General features: G+C 33.7%; 3 protein-coding genes and 1 long non-coding RNA gene across 4 annotated transcripts; 1 reads left to right on the top strand and 3 right to left on the bottom strand.

The window, feature by feature from the left end:
• Window positions 1–2746: 2746 nt before the first annotated feature.
• On the bottom strand, window positions 2747–4278 carry LOC119189722. The gene is made up of 2 exons (XR_005112569.1): window positions 4194–4278; window positions 2747–3019 (listed from the first exon to the last, which is right to left on the bottom strand). It is a non-coding gene; the product is annotated as an uncharacterized LOC119189722 (long non-coding RNA).
• Window positions 4199–7466, top strand: LOC119189721. Its single transcript, XM_037440194.1, has 4 exons — window positions 4199–4468; window positions 5346–5490; window positions 6220–6314; window positions 7294–7466. The coding sequence occupies exons 1-4, from the start codon at window positions 4363–4365 to the stop codon at window positions 7326–7328; spliced, it is 381 nt and encodes a 126-aa protein (XP_037296091.1). The 5' UTR covers window positions 4199–4362; the 3' UTR covers window positions 7329–7466.
• Window positions 7467–7855: 389 nt separating this feature from the next.
• Window positions 7856–11990, bottom strand: LOC115454514. The gene is made up of 4 exons (XM_037440193.1): window positions 11715–11990; window positions 10038–10206; window positions 9681–9772; window positions 7856–9126 (listed from the first exon to the last, which is right to left on the bottom strand). Exons 1-4 carry the CDS (start codon window positions 11749–11751, stop codon window positions 9092–9094), a joined length of 333 nt encoding a protein of 110 aa, XP_037296090.1. The 5' UTR covers window positions 11752–11990; the 3' UTR covers window positions 7856–9091.
• A 616-nt stretch (window positions 11991–12606) lies between these two features.
• Window positions 12607–22990, bottom strand: LOC115447926 (neuropeptide F receptor). The gene is made up of 3 exons (XM_037440192.1): window positions 22786–22990; window positions 19166–19399; window positions 12607–13574 (listed from the first exon to the last, which is right to left on the bottom strand). Exons 1-3 carry the CDS (start codon window positions 22975–22977, stop codon window positions 12894–12896), a joined length of 1107 nt encoding a protein of 368 aa, XP_037296089.1. The 5' UTR covers window positions 22978–22990; the 3' UTR covers window positions 12607–12893.
• Between the last annotated feature and the right edge of the window lie 265 nt (window positions 22991–23255).

Genomic DNA, 23255 nt, shown 5'->3' with positions numbered 1-23255 from the left:
AGCTGCGCCCTGGAATCCCTTTAAGGAACTGGTCAGCAATATTTAATAATCAATAACTTTTTGCCTTTATTTGATACTAAAGTAGAATTACACACTTTATTTTCTAAACGGTTCGATGTAATTTTTACTTCCGTTCTCTCTTCCGGGCAAATGGGGTTATAATATCCTCGAAAACTATTACCCGATTGCAGCCCGAATCTTGAATTTTTTCGAGGCGGGGCAAAATCTAGAAAATGCCGCACCCACCTACCTATATTTTTACCTTTGTCATCGTCATCATCATTTTGCGTCCCGCGGGAAATAATTTTAGTATTGAATGTAGCGTATACCTCAGTAGTCAAAGTTGCATTAATGGTATTCGTCTGCCAAGTTTGAATTTGTCGCCCTCTGAATTTGCCGCCCGGGGCATGGGCCCCGGCTAGCTCCCCTTAGATCCGGGGCTGCCCGATTGGTAATCGAAACTTGTGGTAAATTTAAAATGTAGATATTATTGATATTTTTAGTATTTTGTTATATTTAAATAATTTTGCTAACGTAATAGCTACCTAATTAATTATGCCTTGAGTTGTGTCCGGGTCTTCAAACAAGAACTTGATGCAAACATTTTTGCTATTATATAAGTTACTGGCTTTTGGATGCGGCGCCATACGCGTGCCAAACATTATCGCGTTTTTCAGGGATAAATATTTTACAGAGATTAAAGTGGCCTTGGCAAAAGTGACACTCACGCGTAATATAATAAAAATATTAATATCAGCCTTATATTATATACTGTCCCACTGCTGGCACGGGCCTTCTTTACTACTGAGAGGGTTTAGGTCTTAGTCCATTACGATGTAATGTAGCTTTCTATAATTGAAAAAAAAAACAAAATCGGTTTAATAGTTTCTGAGATCAGTGCGTTTAAACAAAGTCTTCAGCTTTATATATAATAGATAATTAATTCAAATTTGCTTGTGTTTCCAGGAGAGAGCTGGTCAGCGAGTCCGCGACGCCATCATCAGCGCCGCGCCTGCAGTCGCGACCGTCGGACAGGCGGCCGCCATCGCTAGTGGATAATAATCAATGGAGGCTTCACAATAGTGAAGTGAAGTATAATTTATGTTAACATAAATGAATAGATTTATATTATTATAAATTATATGTGCCATACGTTTATATGTTCTTTACATTGCATTTCTCATTCCTATATATAAAAACATCAATAAATATATTGCTATATTTTGATTTGAGTGTTATAAATATACGTTTAAGACCTTTACTCCGAAACGTATTGTGAAAAATTATCTTTAAAAAATACTTTACCTTCTAAAGGGTAAAACAAAAAAAAAAAAAAAATTATGAAATATAGCAAATATTTGAGCTTACTGTGTTGCTATTAAGAAGCGGTGAGGAATATTATCATTACATGTAATAAAATCGTAACAGGCCCCGATGTCTGTTCATTATAGATATTGAAGAAAAACTATTATAACAGATTTTTAATTCTTTTGTCTGTATGTAATCTATATATATAAAAATCAATTGCTGTTCGTTAGTCTCGCTAAAACTCGAGAACGGCTGAACGGATTTATCTTATCTTGGTCTTGAATTATTCGTGGAGGTCTAGGGAAGATTTAAAAGGTGAGAAAAATTCGAATAATTGCCGGGAAAATCCTCAAAACAGCATTTTTCTATTTCCCATACAAACGTTTTCTAACTAATACGTAGAGTCAATTTGAGCTTTATTGCTATTGTATAAAGTTCACTGTTGTCTAAGCAATGTAGGTGTGTTCCTAACATCAAAGCAGTGTGCGTTGGAGCACAGAATATAATAATGTAATGTCGCGTTCTGAAACTCAACAAAAGTGATATCGCGGACCCGACTAAATTGAACAGTCACAAAATTTAATATATCATTAGTTATTTGGTTGGCTTCACGATATTATTTCTTTTGTTTTACTTTAAAATGCATGTTTTCGTTATGGACAATTTTTGAGCTACTTTTGCATATCTATACTTATAATAAATCTGTAGAGAGGTCAATTCTGTACATGAAATATATTTCCAAAATAACTGGGGGTGATTAGGGATCGATACTGATGCTAAAAATGCAATTAGTAAATTTTTGTCTGTCTGTCTGTATAACCGTTATAGAAACAAAAACTACTCGACGGATTTTAACTTAACTTGGTACAATTATTTTTCATACTCCTGAGCTGGTTATAGTATACTTTTCATCACGCTACAATTAATAGGAGCATAGCAGTGATGGAAAATGTTGGGAAAAACGGGAGAAGTTACTCCATTTTTTAAGCTTCCGTCATTTCGTGTGCAACCTTAATGGTTAAAAGTTCCTTCGATTTCACCAGGATCCCATCATCAGACCCTGACCGGACAATCGGACCACCTGCATACCACCATAAATTAAAAAAACATCCCGACAAATTGAGCACCTTCTCCATTTTTGAAACCCGAAATCCACGCGGGCGAAGCGGCGGGCGGAAGCTAGTCAATTAATAATTGTTTGTTATTAATTTGTTAATGAAACGAATCATACAAAACTACTGCATAGACTTGGAGTTTTCACTGACCTATTGCTAGAGGTCTAACTTAAAATATAGGCTCCATTTTATCTCGAAAAAATCTTTTCAAACTAGCGAAGCCGCGAGCAAAAGCTAGTTCTACAATAATTATAATTTTTACTCATAATATTATAAATAAGAAAGTTTGTGGAAATGCTTGTGGGAAGTAAAATAATATATTCTTTTTATAATATAATATTATTATTCATAATTGATTATAAAACAAATACTAAAAGAACCTTCTTTGCTTTCCTGTTTCTTAAGTATCCCTTCGGACCTGTGTATGCCATAAACGGGGGCTCCGGGAGTCGAAAGTCCGGCGTTTTATAAGCCTCAGGAACCCTATATCTTGTACCATTTATGTATGGAGACACAGTCACCCAGGGGAAGTGTTCGTATTCTATTTTTGGAAATATTAATTCTGAACATGCTGTCATTAAAACAGCAATAATTATCTGGAAATAACAACGAAATTAAAATATTTTTAAATTAAATTATTTATAAATTTAATAATACAAAAATATAGGTTGTAACTTTGACAAAATATAATTTTAAAAAAAAATTGGGAGAAGCTAGATAAGTGGGGAAATGTGGTCTTACTAATGTTTATTCAAAATTCCCCTTGCAAACTCCAATAGTTATTATGGATAGTAACTATGTATGAACATATGTAACATTATTAATTGTGTTCCATTCATAGTTTAGCAGTCTTTATAACCATTATAATATAGTTCCTAGTTAAGAACATTGTTACTTATAAACTAATAAGAAAAATAAGATAAATTGAATAACAGGACAATGTATTACTTGTTTCTTGGAAATCCTATGTTACTTTGACCTACAAAATACAGAGATAAGTATTTCTATTTCCAACGAAATATTTAGCTCGTCTCTAGTACATATTTGGGTCAACACAATGCCCGTCACATTGGTTAGAACGATCTGTACCTCATTATATACGTGCTGGCAATTTTAACAAGATTTTTTTAAGTATTATTTAATGAAATCATTTTGTAAAGGTTTTAAAATTAGTTGGGTTTTCAAGGATTCCGTTACATTACGGAGTGTTGATTCAATGTAAAAATGAAAACCTAGAACTGGTTTACAACAGTCAACAGTGGCGGATTGGAGTGTGACATTGTTGACATTAATGAATCATGGGTGTCGTGATTATATAATCTTGCTGAAGGTAAATGACAATTTCAAACACTCTCTTTTACTCTTAACTAGCGACCCGCCCCGGCTTCGCACGGGCGCAATGCTGATACTAAATATACTACAGTAAAACTGTGAACGTTGTATATAAAAACATAGCGGCCCGCTCTGGCTTCACACGGGTATAACATAACAAAATAACAGTATTTCTCCACTATTTAATGGATGTTATTATACATATAAACCTTCCTCTTGAATCACTCTATCTAAAAAAAAAAACCGCATCAAAATCCGTTGCGTAGTTTTAAAGATTTAAGCATACGAAGGGACATAGGGATAGAGAAAGCGACTTTGTTTTATACTATGTAGTAATTATCATATTTCGAACTTTGGAGCGCATAGTGTTGATCGTAAGTAAACTTATATAGGTAGATAAAAAATACACCAAGATCCTTAATAATGAAAAAGACTTACAAATACTCCTGTTGCATAAAGATTTATTATCTTACAACGAAATGAGTATTTTCTAATAAAATCCGACCCTAACAGCAAATCGATGGAAACGACGCGTAGCAGATTCGCCATAAAACTTTACGTTACTTCACAAACCAAAACACATGTATAAGCAAACAACTGAAGGTTTATGATAATTGAAATTCTTGCAATATATAATCTCGTTTCGAAGGCAACCGTGTTTCCGCGAGATATGTGTTTTGTGTTACGCGCTCTTCTTGTTTCACTTTTTATACGTGAGTACCGTGTTTGCATTTACTGGTCTTTTATTTAATATTAGTTAACATGAACGTTTTTTTCTAACAATGTTATTAAGTATAAATTTAGTATAGATTTATAAATTATTATGCTGAAATGCACGTTTGTCAATGTGTACTAAATTCGAACGGTTCTTTAAACACATACAATTATAATATAAATTAATTATTATCAGTTATAATGTCCCGGCAATACATAATTATTAGGTATTTGAAGGGCTATTGTATCTTCCTACGAGTGTTCTACTGATGCTACGTTTTCACGCGTGCTGAGGCTTGGCAAACATCCACAAGCAAACGCCTTTACAAACGCTTGGATGCCATTTACACGCTTGCGAGTGTGTTAGTGTGTTCCGGACAGGCAAACTGTTCAGACAAGCATGGCAGACGTGGACGTTGCAGTTGTGTCTGTTATTGCATTTGAACAATAAACACGCACCAACGCGTAAATATCTGGCAAATGCTTGCCGCAAGTTTCTTTTGATCTGTGTTCAAAACCCGACACTAGCCCGGCGACAAGCTCACGCAAGCCAAGCCAAACACCTCATTCATGTTTGTGTATGTGGATACAAATTGTCGAGACTTGCCAAGTGTGTAAAGCATGAAGTTTTAGTTTCAATCTCCGGATCGAATAAAATGATACTAGGTATTTCTGGTCAATCAGTCTGGACCTTGAATTTATGCTCAATGTGGTAGTAGGTTCCGCCCTTGCCCGTTCATGGTACCGATTTCACATGGCATTAGTTTCGCCTCTATCTAGATCTATCCCTTTTGGGATAAGAGGCATGAGTTTATGTATAATTATTATCTTCTTGGATAGAATGATCAGTAATAAACAAAGTTTTACCTTCTTCAGTTACAATTACGGCTCATTACGTGAACAAGTCACACACGAAGCCGTGGAAAGTTCGCTTTTATCCGAAGAGATCTGTGTTCAGGAAAGCGGACCTTATTGACAGGGGTTGTGCTGTTTTTATCAAAGACTGTCCCGGCTCATATAAGTAAGTGTTGAAACACATATTTTGGTATATAGCAAGATAATATATATAGTGTTTAAAAGAAAAATACTCGTATATATAATTTAAAAAATTATTCATAATTATTTGTCTCTATAATGAATCACTTAAAATATACTTAAGTAGATTAAAAAATTTAAATATAAAAGTGGATTTGTGAATGATTGTGCTTAAACATTTGATATGGGGATAAAGGTGTGCTTTAATTAGTATTTAATTATTAAGTGTATTAGATTTATACGACTTATTGTACAGTTATTTTATTTCAAATAAAATAATAAAAAGTGTAAATAATAAATCAGTCCCTGTTATGAGCTTACAATTTGTCAAGTTCTATCACCAGGTTGTTACGAAATTCTAGTTACAAACTTAAGTAAGTTAACATATTCTTAACCGAGTTAACAATGGAACTGTGACTACAAGAAGTATGATTCTACTGAAAAGTCTTCTAATGTGAACATTTTAAAATTTTGATATTGACAGTTATCCATATCACAAAACAGGTTGATTTTAAGTAAAAATACGATGACAAAATCAAAACAATTTTTATTATATTTACTATAATTTGAGGATATTTCTCAAACCCCGCAAAAGAACGTTTACAGACTCTATCATTCACTAGCATTTAAAATTTTGCTATTCGAAAATGTTATGTAAATAAATTAAAAATGTATCTTCTTGACACATTAATTACACGGATTAAATAATTTAAAGGCAGAATTTGATCTGTGCGCGTCATTACGACGGCAAATACAAGACCTTCAACAATTACTGCGAAATGGAATACGAGAATTGCAACAGTTGGCGACGTAAGTAGCTTAGTTGTTTGTTAAACTAGCGCAATATAATTTCACAACGAAATTAACATGTCCAATGAAGTTTGGATTTTCAGCTTAATTCGATATTTGGTGCATTCGTATTGTTTGCATTGCCTAAAACACATTTAGAATACTGTGTGTTTCACTGAGTTTAATTAACAAGGCATATTGTTACCGTAGTCAGTTAGCGTTTCATTGGCTTATTCTTAATATCAGTCTACTATTTATGGTACACGGAAGCGCTTGAAGATTTTTGTCTACCAACATGAATAGGTTAAGTCAGGTTAGGCTCAAACGGTGTAGTAGCTGTGTCTTCTTCTTTAGCGTTTGGAAGTTTACTGCTGAACATAGACCTCTAGACCAAAATGTTGAAAGCGACCTGAATCCAGCGAGTTCCTGCAACCTTTACACCTCATCTATCTATCTTGTAGGGATAGGTGGTCTTAACTGGTGGTGAACTGGGCAACCGTCCGGAGCCTTGCATGGCCTTAGCTGAGAACCTTGTTTTAGCTCTCTACCCCTTCAACCAGCAAAGACAGTCTAGCCACCCATGAAAGTGTTAAAGGCAAGGATGCTTTTTTTTTCTCCGGCCCCGAGCGATCTAACTGGAGCCTCGCGAAGACAAATCAGTCTAGCCACCTACGAAAGTATTAAAATCAGCGATGTTTTTTTGCCCCGGCCCCGAGCGGTCTTTGCAGGCTTAGGCTGCCATTGCTTGTAAGTAAACGGCCACGCTGTCTTATAATTACTAATTCGTTGTAAAATGATAGTCTATCCAGATATAAATTTCGACTTAACGCGCAGATGCTGTGAAATTATTTTAGCATAACGACACATGGAGCTAGTTGTCGAAGTTCCTGAATTGTCGACTCTTGGTAACAAGTTTACAATGTCTGCGTAGCAGGTTATTTAAACTTGCAGATTTATAAATAAGCGTACCCGCTTATTAAATATCGATATTTCATTTCAGAATGGAGCATGGTGAAGAGGGACAGGTGTGGTTAATATTAATAAATATTCCTTAGAAGATGCTTCAGGAAGAAATTTTGTTAAACAAATCCACGGTATTGAATGTACGTATTTAAGAAACGAAAGAATAGAATATTAAGAAAGAATAAATGTTTTTTAAACATTATAAGCACAATGAGATTTCAATTATAAAAAATTGATTATATCGACGGGTGGCAGGCTAATGGAGTAAGCGACTTAAGTTTTTGAAAAACTTTGACTTCTTAAAAACCGGAGAAAAATGTGGTGATTCCAAATAAGTACGTACCACCCTCAGTTTTCCAAAAAAATGTTGCTTAAATCCATTAAACTGCTAACAGTCGATTTAATATCAGTGTTAACAAACAAAATTGGAGTAGAAAATTTGTTGACTTTTACGATATTCTTAACATAGTAATTTTATTCCACTAAAATTAAATGTGATAATAAACCCACATAGATATCGTAGACAGTTAATATAATAAAGATGAAGTTAACGAAGCAATCAGTTATTAGTTCAAAACTTATCACTTGATCACTACTTTATTTTAGTTGTCCATTGCCATAAACTAATCGGTAAACAACTTCACTAATAATATAAACCCGAAAGTTAGTCAGCTTATCGACTTTTAACTTTCAATATATCCAGCACATAGCCACAAGGGATACTTATAAGATAAAATTGCGGTCAAACACATTTAATGCATACTTATTTTAAACTACATTTGTCTTATAGAGGTTGGAAGGCTAATTGAGGTAAGCGATATTCTTTTACGAAAAAATGTAACTAGTTTAAAAAAACAGAAAAAAGAGCTGATTTAATATGTATGAAATTTAGTGTCGAAATAAAAGGTCGCACATGCATTTCGTCTGTTTAAATTGCTATAGTTTTGCCAGTCTGACAAAGTCCAGTGCCAGGGATGGACTGGGGTTACTAAAGAGTGGTCCAGTAGGACAATGTCGTAGTTACAGCCATCAGGGCCACCAGTAACGGAAGTCATCTGTTGACATCCACAAAGATGAACTAAATGTTGGCAAGGAGTTACGTGACCCTTATTATTAATTTATTGTTTCAAAATACAGACCTCAGCAGCAATATATAAATAGTTATGCATCTGTGTGCCTCTATTATTTATTGTTTATCGGCAGGTGTAGCATTTACCATCTGGAAGTTTCTATAATTAGCGGGATAAAAATAAACACACAGAGGAAAAGCTATTCACTTATTTATATAATAACTGTGGCTCATTTCACTATATTTATGTAGTTAAGGACAGTAGGATAACTACAATTCTTTTGATGTCGAGGATTTTGGAAATTCCACCGAGGTTGATCAAAAATTACTTATCAACGTGGTGACGCAATTGTTGTTGAATCTTGCTTTTGTGTAAAGGGTTTATTAGGCCTTGTGAGTATAACTCAATTTCTAAGTGGTATCGCGGTAATATCTAAAATATAAAACTATCAAAAAAAATTATAGGCTATGAAATTTGCTATCAATAAATCAATTTATGTATACAAATTACGAATTTATTTCTTGCTATCGTGTGCTACTATAAGTGTCTGAATGTAGGTGAAGACTGTTACTCAACAGATAAGCCTTTGTTTTCAGACTATCTCATGTCTTTAAGTGCTTCTAAATGATTGTTAATTATTAATAATCTTATTATTTTTAATGACAATAATTTAAATAGTCCAAAAATACAGTCCCTGTGGCGTGAAATCACTAACAAAAAGTTAGTTTTGATATAACTGCGCTCGAAACATTTTATCGGTTTGGTTCAACATTCATTATCTTGATAGTAGCCCCAGGTTGCTGAAACATCGTATAAATTATAACCTGCCAACTAGAATTCAAAAGACTGTGTGGTGCTGAACATAGTAATAGCACCACATAAATGAATTTATGTAACTACTGGACATAATGAGATTTAACATATCATGTCTCAGGATCGCGAGAATGGTGGAAGTGGACTACCAAATCTATATGTGGTTAAGACTATCATCATTATTGTCAGTCACAGGATATTGATTGCTTAACACAGGTTTGTACCAAAGATCTGCAGCACCGGTTGTTATGATCGATATGTATCATGTAATTATATTAATAGCCTAATTAATTGTACAACTCGACTCTCTAATTCCTGGAATCATCACTTAATGCCACAGAGGAGCAGGCAGCGCTCAAAGGAGGCGCTAATTCGTGGCATTCTCCTTTATTAAGTACTTTACAAGCCTGATAATTATTTTGAACTGCTTTTACAACAACGCAGATTTATATTAACTATCATTAAATGAAAGCTAGAACTTACAAGGAATTGAGCAGACATATAAAATGACATTTAAGATATTAGAAGAACAAATTCTTACGTGAGCCTTTACAATTTTCATAAAACATGTCGCACATTGTTTGAAACGTTTGCATTTGTCCAAATTTATTGCTTGCACAGATTTGTATATCTCTGTAAATATAGTTCCATGAGATAATTATTTTAGGCCTACATTTACGTGCCTTGATGAAATTATTATATACGTATGAGAAGCTTAATTAGCAATGTACATTTAATTTTAGTAACTAAATCTTAATATACTTTGCTTGTAATTAAAAAAAACTATTTAATAATAATGATGAACCCAAAACCTTATGTAATTAAAATTTTAATTAACTTCCTTATCAACTTTAACTGTTTCTAAATTATAAACAAAGAAAACGATATCATTAAATACCTAAATGCATTAGTTCCCATACATTGGACGTAGTCTCTCATACATTCTTCCATTTCTAAATGTACGTCTGACTTGTTGACGAACATTATAGCCAGTTCTGGAGGCATTGGTCGAGCTTCATCGGGATGAACGTGGCCATAATCAATACTCGATACCATCAACATAGATGCTATGGAAAAACATTAAAGATCTTTTTGACGAAAGGGCTAAGCAGAGTCTAGTTTAATTGATATTTCAATGTTACCATTGTCAATTTAGATTAATATGTATATACAGGAATATCTGGTGAAAAGACATAGATGCAATGGAACGCATTAAGGATCTTTTTGACGAAAAGGCTAAGCAGAGCCTAGTTTAATTGATATTCCAATATAATCATTATCAATTTAGATTAATATGTATATACACGAATATCTGGTGAAAAGACATAGATGCAATGGAACACATTAAGGACCTTTTTGACGATAAGGCTAAGCAGAGCCGAGTTTAATTGATATTTCAATATTATCATTGTCAATTTAGATTAATATGTATATACACGAATATCTGGTGAAAAGACATAGATGCAATGGAACACATTAAGGACCTTTTTGACGATAAGGCTAAGCAGAGCCTAGTTTAATTGATATTCCAATATAATCATTATCAATTTAGATTAATATGTATATACACGAATATCTGGTGAAAAGACACAGATGCAATGGAACACATTAAGGACCTTTTTGACGATAAGGCTAAGCAGAGCCTAGTTTAATTGATATTTCAATATTATCATTGTCAATTTAGATTAATATGTATATACACGAATATCTGGTGAAAAGACATAGATGCAATGGAACACATTAAGGACCTTTTCGACAAAAGGGCTAAGCAGAGTCTAGTTTAATTGATATTTCAATATTATCATTGTCAATTTAGATAAATATGTATATACACGAATATCTGGTGAAAAGCATAGATGCTATGGAAAAAAATTAAGGATCTTTTTGACGAAAAGGCTAAGCAGAGCCTAGTTTAATTGATATTCCAATATTATCATTGTCAATTTAGATAAGTATACACACATGATTGTTTGGTGTAGACCAGTTGCGAAGCATTCATACAACTCGATTCCTACCAGCTTCCCTTTTAGGTTTAATTACGTTTGTCTTAGTTTTTGTTTGTGGTTAAATTGGCCACGATATGTTAGCTAAGGCATTTCTTTTGCCTCAGGTTATCTTTTGAAATATTTCCCGCTTCGCCACTAGTGTAGACCATTGTAGTTAAAATAGACTGATGGCTCATTTATATTGTCGCGTGGAGTCAAGACGAGGCCCGATGTAACCATGCGAAGAGTATGTACATAGTTCGTTCGCGACTTGCCTTGCGTCTTGCCACTCGCAAATTTTTCCTCTGGAGCGGTTTTTGGACACGAGTCTAGGAGCCTCGACAGCAAGTAGGAAGTGGTATTAGTTACTGGTTTAAAACACCGCGAAAGTGAAAACAGAAACTCATGTCTCGTGTGATGGGATGCTAAATACTAGACCATAGTTTAAATTAAGTAATATAATTGTCTCGACTGGTAAAGGATCTCTTATTATTTAAGACTCGATATGGATGTTACGCAATCCGCCATATAGTGGAGTCACTGCCCATAAAAAAATATTTTAATATTTTCTAATTTCATTTTATACTTACGTATCATTAAAGCCAAGTTTCTTAAAAATATGTTCATTTTATATTATATGTTAAATTATTTCTTCCTGAGTATCATTATGAGAACTAGTTAAATACGTTTGAAAAGGAATTAATAAATTACGATGAGTAGGTTCGAGTAAAAATTCTAGCAAATCCGCACCTACGTCTTTACTTTAATCGGTCTTTTATTTCTTTGAGATTTTCAAATGGAATAAAATTGCAATAATTGTTAATTATCGCGATAAATAGTATTTCAGAATAAAACAGAATGAAAATATAAAGCTTAGAATCTATACTATTTTTTGTTGGTGGTATTGTTTAACATAGGTTTTCTTTGCTTATAGGTAGAAGAAGTTTATGTTAAGCGTAAAGTAAGAAGGAATATGTCAATTTGATTAATAAGCCCTTATTAATATTATTATAACAACGTAATTCTCTGTTTGCTTTTTGATCACTGTAAAGTATTAAAACAGATAATATATTTTAATTCGATGCTATCAACATTTTGTATTCAAAACTAAATCAAATTTATTGGTGCCGATTTGGTTTATCATATGATAAACAGACATTGGAATTTTGTTCATGTATCAGTAATAATTTAACTCAATTAAAAATTTAATAGCTTAGATTACGCGAACACAGTTTGTGAAATTAATATGAGTTTTAGTTGATAACGAAATGTGTTGTGAAGTATTTACACTATATCCATTTATTATATTTGGCACGTAATATTTATACAACTTAGAATAATTATTAAATGCTCGTCGTTATATATTATAGACAAGTAATTACTTGGTTGTATAGCTTATTTATTATTTGGTTCTTTTATGTAGAAGTATATTATTATGCAGCTTTTAATATTACTTACTGGGAATAATGACAAAGTTATATAATTATTTCTCAGATACTTTATTACTAAAAAATCTTATATTACATCATATCGAATGAAGTTCAACGTCATAATATTTGAATACTCTACGTTTTGGGCTCATTAAAACGTACAGTACAATATTATTCACTTAACCAAAAAACTATTTACATATTAACATCAAGTACACACTACGTTTAAAATGAACAAAGGAACTTTTTACACCGTTACACAAAACAAGTCTTTTATAAGGTTCAGATGCTTTGCATCTCAACACTAACAGGCTCATGCTATTTGAAGCACGCCTTTAGTCAGAAAATCTGCGAGCACTGTGACGTCTTCGTGTTGGCCGTGACAGTGTGTTCCAGCTGCGCCAGTGCTGTCAGCTCTGTGTCCATTTTTCTATTCTTTATCCTTGTATCCTTTAGCAGTTGCCTCTTCTTGCAGCAACACAATATCTCCTCGAACTCTTTTCGGAAATTGTCGTTCAGCCACCCATATAATAACGGATTGGATACCGCACTCGACATTCCGAACATATGGCACACGGCATATGTCACCGTCATTGTTTTTTCATCCATGAATGGTTCAGCGCTGAAATCAGCTACTAAGTTGAACACGTTTAGCGGAAGCCAGCTGATTACATACGTGACTGCTATAGCTATTAATATGGCTGGCGTTTTTCTAGTAGTGCGTCTTCGTCCCCGTAACCTTCTGTGTATTTGGACATGCGCTATGATCACCACTAACACTGGCAGTAGATATTGAAATATGAGACTAAACAACGAGTAAATAGCTCGGCCATTTGTAATCGGCCAATCTTCTATGCAGAAACTTAAGGAGTCCATTCCTATAAGGCCTAGTTTATGCGTCTTCAGGTTTCTAAATATATACAGAGGGGATGCCAGCGCGAAGGCTGTCACCCAAATGCAGAACATTGTGACGAGTGCTCCCATCGTCTGGAGTCCAGGCCTCGTTGGATACACGATTAACTGTGAACAATAAATAAATAATTTTAACAAAAGATAAAATTATTTGTGTTCGTATTTTTAACGGATTAAAAAGGGTGGAAAGATATGAAACAAGCGTTAATATTAAATGGAAAATAAGTAGAATTAAACAATACTTTTTGGAGTTTTCTGTTTAAGCTTTAAAGCTGATGCGAATGGAATATATGACTCATGATAAAATTGCCTATGGATTAAACATCAATTTTATTCTCAATTAATGTTCTATAATAACGAATGTATTATAATTTAAAGTACATACAAACATTGAAAAGCTATATTTTAAAGTCATTTCTAATAAAAAAATATACTTTAATCAGTTTATTTCCCACATTCATCTACATTCATTTGTTTCCAACAATCTTTAGGTATAATTTAAACCCGCAGAGTATCGTCGGCGCATCGGTTATTGATTCTGCAACTACATTATCTATCACTTTATCATTGGAGAGTTCACGTAATGAAGCGAGCACTGAACGTTGATAAGGCCACTTAATAATGTCGATGGCGTGTATTGTAAAATACCAAAAAATGTAATAGACGTGTTTCCGTAAAGGATGAGTTGTTTAAGGTATGATCGATGGAATCTTTAAGTGGACACACACATACACACTCCTTTTATCTCCGAAGAGGATAGATCCACTTTCTGTTGTGTGTATTCCGTCCCATGATGTGATAGGGGTCGAGCCTATCTATATCGAGCTATATTGGGCACAAATTTCAGACATCGGTTTGATACTGAGTAGAAAAACCCAGACATCTGTTTAATACTGAGTAGAAAAACCCAATATCACTTTGTTCGACCCAGAGATTTAACCCTTGGCTTAGATTCCTTAACCTCAGCACTGAAGTCGTACCATAATACAACTAAGCCATAAAGGACGAGGCTCAAAGACAAATATTTTGGTATAAACAACAGATTCAAGAACATTACATTATGACTTATGACACAAAATATTAGACATCCTGTTTCTTTAACAATCAGGTAATATCATGTGTATCCTATTTACATATCTCACAAGCCTTGATGGGCTTCAACCTTAACATCCACGGTTTCTATGCCTTAAAACATAATATTGTAAAGAGGGTATTAAATACCTATGTTATGCGGACTATGATGAATTCTACATAAGTATTTTTAAAAGTTGTTTTGATGCAGTTATCAGTGAAATAAATCGTACGATACAATCTATGTTATGTGAGTAACTAGTTACTTCAAGTCAGTGAGTAGTTCCCATCCGAGCACATTATTTTATTTTTACACGTCAAGTGCCTGCTTCCGCCTGTGCAAGATGCCTCTCGCATATCACTCACACGTTACTCGCATGATATTACAAAGATCAGTGATTCGTTTTCAACGAATGATCCCAACCATTGGCCCGTATTTATAAATGAAATTCACCATTGAGTAGCATCTCGAGTAGATATTTACCGAATTAAGAAAGAACCAAGCTTAAGTTGTCATTTAAGAGTTTGTTTTCAGCTGAGTCGCCGCTATTAGATAATTGATGTTGTTGATATTTGTTTAAATAGCGATGACCTTAAGATATTGACTTTCATTTGACAGTGTCTCAGTTGATATCGCACTTGAGAGCGTAGCATTTATTTATACGGCCCATAATCTCCTATCCAATCCCGAGAATAGACCAATTAAAATACGTCATTAGTAAGCAAGTCTAAAAATACTGTTGTGATTGGTACATTTTTGCGATGGATCGAAAAAATCAATTGAGATCGTTTATTGAAAACGGTGGATAGATATTAAAACTTAACAGCTTTCTGTACTAACAGATTAAACTGATCTTGAGAGTAGATGCACTTAAGCTGTTTGACTGTTTTATGTAGATTTGATTGAGTATTATGTATGTATGAATTATAAAACTATTATTACCTATTACTGAGGTCGCTTGGGTTTCAAACTATGGATTAGTAGAAACTATACTAAGAACTTACGGATATCTTAATAATCTTTTTATGTTCCTACGGATCTAGAATACGCTACGTAGAAATTTATGATTAAAAGACTAATGTTTTTAGACACACAGTTTTAATATCGTACAGCAAAATAACATTTTTGTCCCGAGATATTTCATTAATATTCTATTTAACTTCATTTCATTATTCAGTTCAAGCAAGCCTTTAATGAAAAAGTTAATAAACAGTCTTCCATATTATTATACAAATTAAGCCGAACAAAGGTACAAAAGGTAAATTAATGTTAAATTTATTTGAGAGCTCATATTATTAATCCCACATATTCACAATAAACAAGTCGTAATCAGCGTAAAATTACGGATTATCACTTGTTATTAATTTTGGAATACATTTTGTTTACAATTTCAATTACGTTTGTAATAAAGCCAGATACTAGAAAGTATGAAGAAAAAGAAACAAATGAATGGTGATACAACTTTGGCAGATATTAATTTTAAAAAGTTTATGCTCTCTGCAGAATGAGAGGTGTCGATTGCGAAACCGGAGATCTAGATTCGAGTATTACATGACAGTTATTGTTAAGCTTTTATATTTAAAAGATATTTCCTATACAAACTATTTCAATAAGAAGTCGTTTCTAAGCATATTAGTGGAAGTCTTAAGTATTCTTCCATCATTAGCTCTTAACTCACTTACTTAATATAAATCGGCGGTACATACTTTTCAAACCACGTTGCACGCCAACATGGTATCAGCCCGTATAAGAAATAAATTTTCGTAAGGATCTTGTTAGAAAAACTTATACCTGACCTGACCAGCAAACCCATGGCCTCTCCCAAAGTCCACAGCCGGGGAAACAAGAATGCATGTAAAGTTTAGGTCAATAACATAATATACAGGAGCTTGGGTGAACTCGTTAATTTAAAACCAATTTCCTTCATCATACAATATGTTCTCTATGTTCGGTTTAAACACATGACGTCAAAGAGATCTATACGCTCGCATCTATTTATAGATAAATCGAAACAGCTATAGTTAACGCAATATTACGTTTGTTTATTATCTTTAGTAGGTTCGTAGCCGTCTGGGCATTGAAGATACAATTTGCGAAACAGGAAATGAACTATTTTACACGCCAGTTAAACCTATTTGTACTTTGTGGTGATATAAGATTTATCCTCTTAATACGTTCACGTTTGAATTTAATAATAATAATAATTATATCAGCCCTGTATTATATACTTGCCCACTGCTGAGCACGGGCTTCCTCTATTACTGAGAGGGATTAGTCCATCACGCTGGCCTAGTGAGGATTGGTAGACTTCACACACCTTCGTAATTCCTATAGAGAACTTCTCAGATATGCAGGTTTCCTCACGATGTTTTCCTTCACCGTTAAAGCGAACGATAAATTCACAGAGAATACACACATGATTTTAGAAAAGTCAGAGGTGTGTGCTCTTGGGATTTGAACCTGCGGACATTCATCTTGGCAGTCCGTTCCACACCCAACTAGGCTATCGCCGCTATTTGGATTTAGTAGTAGTAAAAGTACTCAACTAAAATTCTGTTATAGTATATTCATAAAAAATAATACCAACCCTGAAAATAACGTAAATAAACTGCCTGTTGCTGTGCTAGGAACTTTTTTAGTACTGAGAGGATTCAAGCCTTAGTCCACCACGCTAGCCTAGTGTAAGTTGGCACACTAAACATACCCTCGAAATTATTTTTTGAGAATTCTCGGATATGTAGATTTTCCCACGTTGTTTTCCTTCACCGGTAAAGCGAGTGATAATTGATTAACAATATACACGTTACTTCGAAAAGCCAGAGTTGTGTGCCTTGGGATTGAACCTTGGGTCATTTATCTCCACAGATCAATACATTCCCAACTAGGCTATCGTGCCTGTTACAGTAGCCTTATTTAATATATTCCTCCGTATTACCTAACATTTGCGTTCGTGGAAATTAATTGTTTGTAATACACACCCAAAAATCTATTGGTAATGATCTTTTATTCCAACTGTTAATTATTGAAAATTGAGGTGTCAGATGAGAAAACTGTTAACTGGTTCATCAACCATTGTATTTCAAAAACCATCGAAAATTCTATATTCCATCATTAAATAAATAAACATAATTTATGGACTGAGCAGAATATTTTGCATATTGGTATTGTTTTTGGGCGGTCCTATCGCTTACCATGCGGAGAGAAAAGTACCGTAATGCTACATACAAATTGTAATAACTAATATTATGTATAAAAGTGTTATCTCATGTTCAGGGAAGGAATAAATAAAGACTCAATTTAATTAATATCTACCTACTAATTATTCACGTAATTTGAAATAAATAGAACCCAACGGCTTTATGCGAAGAAGTACTACGTATATTTTTTATTGTTTTAATTTGTTCCATTTTCAAATAGAGAAAATAATTTTATTTTATAACATACATAACTCAATCCTCAGAATATTAAATTCATTTACATTTCGATGCACGCAAATTTAGATACATATATGAGTTATCTACGTCATATTTTACGACAACGTGAATGCAGTCTAATAACACATAAAGTAGTCAGATTAGCTTGAAACAGTGTAATTAAACGTTACACCAAGAATTAACAGTAACATTAGTAATAAACCCTACAGATTACGCAGTTCTCCAAAAGAAAACAAGATGAACAGGCTAAGCCGGCATACCGTCAATAGTTACACAAAGTTGAAGCCACTAATCACACTTGCCAATTATCTAATTCAAGGAGGCATTTAATGTTAACTAACTTAATTAATGGATATTATTATTAATGTTATATACAGGGTCATTTTGATATTGCGTTTCTAAATGAAACCACATACTTATCTTTTGAAAATAACACGTTACTATAAGTTACTCGAACTGTAGATGTAAAATAAAAAAGTGTAAGTTTGGAATAAAATAAATATCATTAAAAAGTTATTCTAATTTTACAAGCTCAATCCTGTTATACTCAAAGAGAATTCGTCGCAGCGGCAGCATCACACTTTCAGTAAGAAATATATTCCCGCACACACCTTTTTGTACTAAACAACAAAATGATCAAAGAATTAGAAAATTAAAACTAGCGTGTTTGGGAAAAAATATTCATTATTCAAGTACAATTTTTAGCGCCATGTTAGCAGAGGTAAAGACGAGTATGTCGTTTAATTTATTAACGCAATGTCAAAATTACCCTGTAATGTAATTAATAGTAGTTTTAGAATTATTAATTTGAAAACAATTCCAGGCTATTCTAGTTAAGAAATTAAAGAGTGAATTAGAATTAAATAAATGAGAATCTACATCAGGTGCATCTAAATGTGTTCGTTAAATACGTAATAAATAATTGCCGTATAGATATTTAAACTGGCGTTTAAGTCCATTTTCGTGGTACTAAAAGATACCATATTACATTACTTAGTTATATACTTACCTTGTAATTATATATTAGTACGATGATTTCAAAAATAGGTTTAGAAATTCAAGAGATTTCCACTTTAAAAAACATTGATTCTACACGTTAAATGGAATATTCGCCAAAGCCTACCAACAACCAATACCATCAAGCATTAATATTCAAAAGCCCAAAACAAACATAGACATAATTCAATATTCACCTGATATCGGTCTAGAGCAATCGCTGTGATGGATATAGTGGAGACAAATATTGATATGGCCTGTATAGCGCCGCAGGCTTTACACAAACTCGGCCAATCTGGCAACGGCCAATGTTTGGTCAAAAGTTCCATTAGGGTCAAAGGTGTTCCGACGCAACAGACCAAAGCATCAGAGACGGCCAGGTTTACGATGAACATGTTCCTTGCTGTGCGCATTACTGGTTTCCTTACTACCTGAAACAGAAGAATGCTGTTATATGTTTCGATTTTGAACTATTTTTACCAAGGGCTATTATTGATTGTGATTACACAATCAGGAGTTATTGAAGTAATATAAAAAGGTTCCAGTATAATATTATGTCAATTTTTGGGCAGTAGTGTGCTTACCATAAGTATTTTTTCAATTTAAATATATTTATGCATATTGTAATATAATTGTAAAAAAAGTGGGTCTTCATTAGAGCAACAGAAGCCAAAACAACAGTTTTCAGAATTTTTATCTATTTGTCTGTCTGTATGTTTATGTACGTATCACGCAATAACTGGTGCATGGCATTGAATGCAGTTTTCATCGATGTTATATCTAACTTAAAATATAAGCTCCAATTTATACCGGGCAAATATAAAGCTACACTTTTATCCCGGAAAAACATTTCACGCTGGCGAAACCGCGAGTAAAAACTAGTAATTAAATATAAAAATATTTACATTAAATATTTTACAGTCACTTATACTATTTTAATTACATCAATACTTTGATCAGCTTTACAAAGAAATCCAAGTTCTCATCTCAACCAAGAGTATTTTATCAGCGTATATGAGTCATGAGACCAATTGTTTACAGCTTTGGCTGTTGCTTCATGACCAGGGTATTCTATACCTTGTTTACTTCAGTTGGCTACTGGTTTTCAGGCCAATTACCAAATGAATTTCCTATTTATACACTGATTTGAATACGCTGCTCGTCTCGATGGCAAGGTTAGATAATATTTTCAAAGGGTTATATTTACAGGCATCTTGAATAACAAACATCTCTGAGCTTGTTATGTGATTATAAAAAATACCTAATTGAGTGGTTACTTGTAGATCAAAAGCCAGGGGAAATTCTTAGAAAGAGTACCAGATGGAAATTTTATTCCTTTTCTCTCGATCTCATTAAAAACTGTTACGTTTATAGAATAGCAAACCAATAATATATTGCGTCTCACTTTGTTAAAAAGGTTACACGTGGTTCGATCAAACCGTACAGAAGTTCCTAGAATCCAAATGTAAGTACAGAAAATGTGTTTCGATAATATTTACCAAGAACATTTGGAAGAGGAAATATGTTTTCTTCCTTTTAATAATCAATACTAATATCAGCCCTGTATTATATACTTGCCCACTGCTGAACACGGACCTCCTCTACTATAATAATAATAATATAAACCGTTAAAGCGAACGATAAATTCACAAAGAATACACATATGATTTTAGAAAAGTCAGAGGTGTGTGCCCTTGGGATTTGAACCTGCGGACATTCGTCTTGGCAGTCCGTTCCACACCCGACTAGGCTATCGCTGCTATAATATAGTTTCATAATTTCCAATACATTATATTACAGAAACAAATAATACTAATCGTCGATTTACAATTGCCTGTATTTAATCACCCTGATTTATTTAAATGATTGTTGAAGTTTGTAATTGAAGATCCGATTTTGTAATTACTGCAATAATGGCCGGGATAAATGGTTCTAACGTTTCCTTTGGCATTGAAAGTTTATCGCAATTCGACCATTAACCAGATGGCGCGGGTGTCAGATAAACCGTTAAAATAAAACATTTATCTGGACATGTGTCAAACTGTCATATTTTGTGGCAACCATGACCTTTGCTATCTTTTATTTTGCATGTAATTAAATCATCGATATCGTTCTTATCAAACATTTTGTTACGGCTATCATAGTACATATATGATGGCTTTCATGAATTGATTTAGTATCTTTTATTTGTTTGTTGTTGATGTAATTTCGTTTCAATCGGCTTTGATAATTATTTGTAGGTGTACAAAATATATTTTCTGTTGGCACAAACCGTTCTTGTCGTTTCCTTACTATTTTTAACGATTTTCACTATATTTATGTTATTTTGGTGAACAATCTATACTGTTTTCCTTAAAATGACATTGCAAAAAACCTGCTTCTATATTTTTAACTATAAATTGGCGTTCCATAAAATATTTTGATGTTAATTTTTACATTGAAATTATAATATCATCATCATTATCAGAGTTAGCTTTGTTAGTAGGCCATATAGCCCGAGGCCAAAGACGGCAGAGGCCTAGGCGGAGGTAAATGAAAGTAGCGATGGCAGAAATAAGGTCGTTTCTAAATATTTGATGCGAGACATTGTATATTTTTTGTTTTTTTGCTCCCGCAAATTAAACATTCGGACGTGGGACATGCTGGCGGGCATGGATTGAATGGCGTATACTAAATGCCAGTCTGATACTGATCATTACGTTACAGAACGTTGACAATAATTTCATACCTAATATATTACATTGCTCGCGGTTCCAACCGCGTGAAATAGTTTTTCTGGGAAACTGGAAACTGTTGTGGATTATGTATTTATATTTTTTTTTTAAATATTATAATATAGGTAAGTATTCTGTTGTTTCCCAAATAAACTAAAATAAAATAAAAGTTCCGCTTTATAATTTCCCGGGATAAAAAGTAGCCTCTAGCACTCGGGAGTAATGTAGCTTCTAATTAATGAAAGGTAGTGTGATTTCAAAATAGGTTTACTAGTTCCTCAGATTAGCGCGTTCAAAGAAACATATCGACGGTTGAGTGTTGGGTTATGAATATGTTTGAATAAAATTGAATAAGATTTCTTTAATTTACATTTATTAATTCGTACGCTAAACGAACAGGGGCCTTATTCTCTGTCCCGCACGTTATTTTAACAGTGCGTAACAAGCACGAAATACAACACATCATGTTTAGGACTATAGAAATTTGGCTTACAGAATACCATTCCACGCACATTTCTCAAAGATAACATGACACGGCCGCGTTACGCGTTTGCACTATCATATAGAATAAGGGCCCTGTACAATACATATTTTGACACACGGAAGACAACAACGCCACACGGCGGATATCAAAAGAAACAAAATACGTTTACAAGGACACCTTTAAATTTATCTTTATTCAACAAAAAGCCTAATTGACTTCAGCGCAATTTTTTGCGATATTTAGTTTCATACATATTTAAAAGCAGCACGTTTTCTGTTTTTTTAACCTCGTTAAAAATGTTCAAAAAAATTTCGCCTCAGTCAATTAGTATGATATATCACGATCAATAGCGTAGTTTCCCCTCTTGAATTTCTATAGTACTTACCTGCATAGTAAATGGGTTTCCTATATTTCATCACAACTCGCCTTATGGACCTGTTAACGACCACGTTAAGAGCTTGTGTCATCGCTGCTAATGCGTGGGTTATGGATTTTGGGTAAATAACGTATTTCGGGATAAGATAGCAGAATTCTCAATTGATATTGTAATGTATTAACTCGGAACATTATCTCCGACTGTTGAGACTTTGTTTAAAAATAATAAATAAATAATACTTACAGATATAACAACAAGGGCATTTCCAACAGCGCCGATTACAACCAGGATTCCATAGAAAGTGAGGAGCAGGGCTCGTGTGGGATCGTCTACTTTTCTGTTCTGTGAGAATTTTTCCAGAAGGATGTTGGGATCTTGAATGCCTCTCGAAGCTTCTATAAGCCATCTTGCTGAAGCGTTTAGGGAAAAATTCATAGCGGGATCCCGGCCCTGAAACAAAATAGATTTGGGTAAATACGAATCCCTCCTCGCCGAATTTCGGCTACGGCGGCCAATCTCTACAGAGATCAACCAAGTACGCAGGAAATATAGTGTACAAGTGTGTGCGCAATATACAGGTGCACTCTCTATTCCTTCACTCTCACAGTCTGGTGAGACAATACGACATGACCGAGAGAGATAAGTTAGTGTTGTTATTATTTTTGAGTTGTCGTGACGTTTAAAATCAGGCAAACACTCAGGCAAACGGCTAG

Source organism: Manduca sexta, chromosome 18 (genome assembly GCF_014839805.1).
Source record: "Manduca sexta isolate Smith_Timp_Sample1 chromosome 18, JHU_Msex_v1.0, whole genome shotgun sequence".
Lineage (NCBI taxonomy): Eukaryota > Metazoa > Arthropoda > Insecta > Lepidoptera > Sphingidae > Manduca > Manduca sexta.
The sequence above is the reverse complement of the archived record's forward strand: the minus strand, read 5'-3'. Positions and strand labels throughout refer to the sequence as shown.

Coding starts and splice junctions, on each gene's coding strand:
- LOC119189721 (XM_037440194.1), top strand. CDS start 4,363: ATGATAATTGAAATTCTTGCAATATATAATCTCGTTTCGAAGGCAACC. Junction 5,491..6,219: donor GACTGTCCCGGCTCATATAA/GTAAGTGTTGAA, acceptor AATAATTTAAAG/GCAGAATTTGATCTGTGCGC. Junction 6,315..7,293: donor GAATTGCAACAGTTGGCGAC/GTAAGTAGCTTA, acceptor ATTTCATTTCAG/AATGGAGCATGGTGAAGAGG.
- LOC115454514 (XM_037440193.1), bottom strand. CDS start 11,751: ATGAACATATTTTTAAGAAACTTGGCTTTAATGATAC. Junction 9,773..10,037: donor ATGGGAACTAATGCATTTAG/GTATTTAATGAT, acceptor CTATATTTACAG/AGATATACAAATCTGTGCAA. Junction 9,127..9,680: donor TGAAAATTGTAAAGGCTCAC/GTAAGAATTTGT, acceptor ACGATGTTTCAG/CAACCTGGGGCTACTATCAA.
- LOC115447926 (XM_037440192.1), bottom strand. CDS start 22,977: ATGAATTTTTCCCTAAACGCTTCAGCAAGATGGCTTATAGAAGCTTCG. Junction 19,400..22,785: donor ATGCCCTTGTTGTTATATCT/GTAAGTATTATT, acceptor CTTCTGTTTCAG/GTAGTAAGGAAACCAGTAAT. Junction 13,575..19,165: donor TTGCTCTAGACCGATATCAG/GTGAATATTGAA, acceptor TATTGTTCACAG/TTAATCGTGTATCCAACGAG.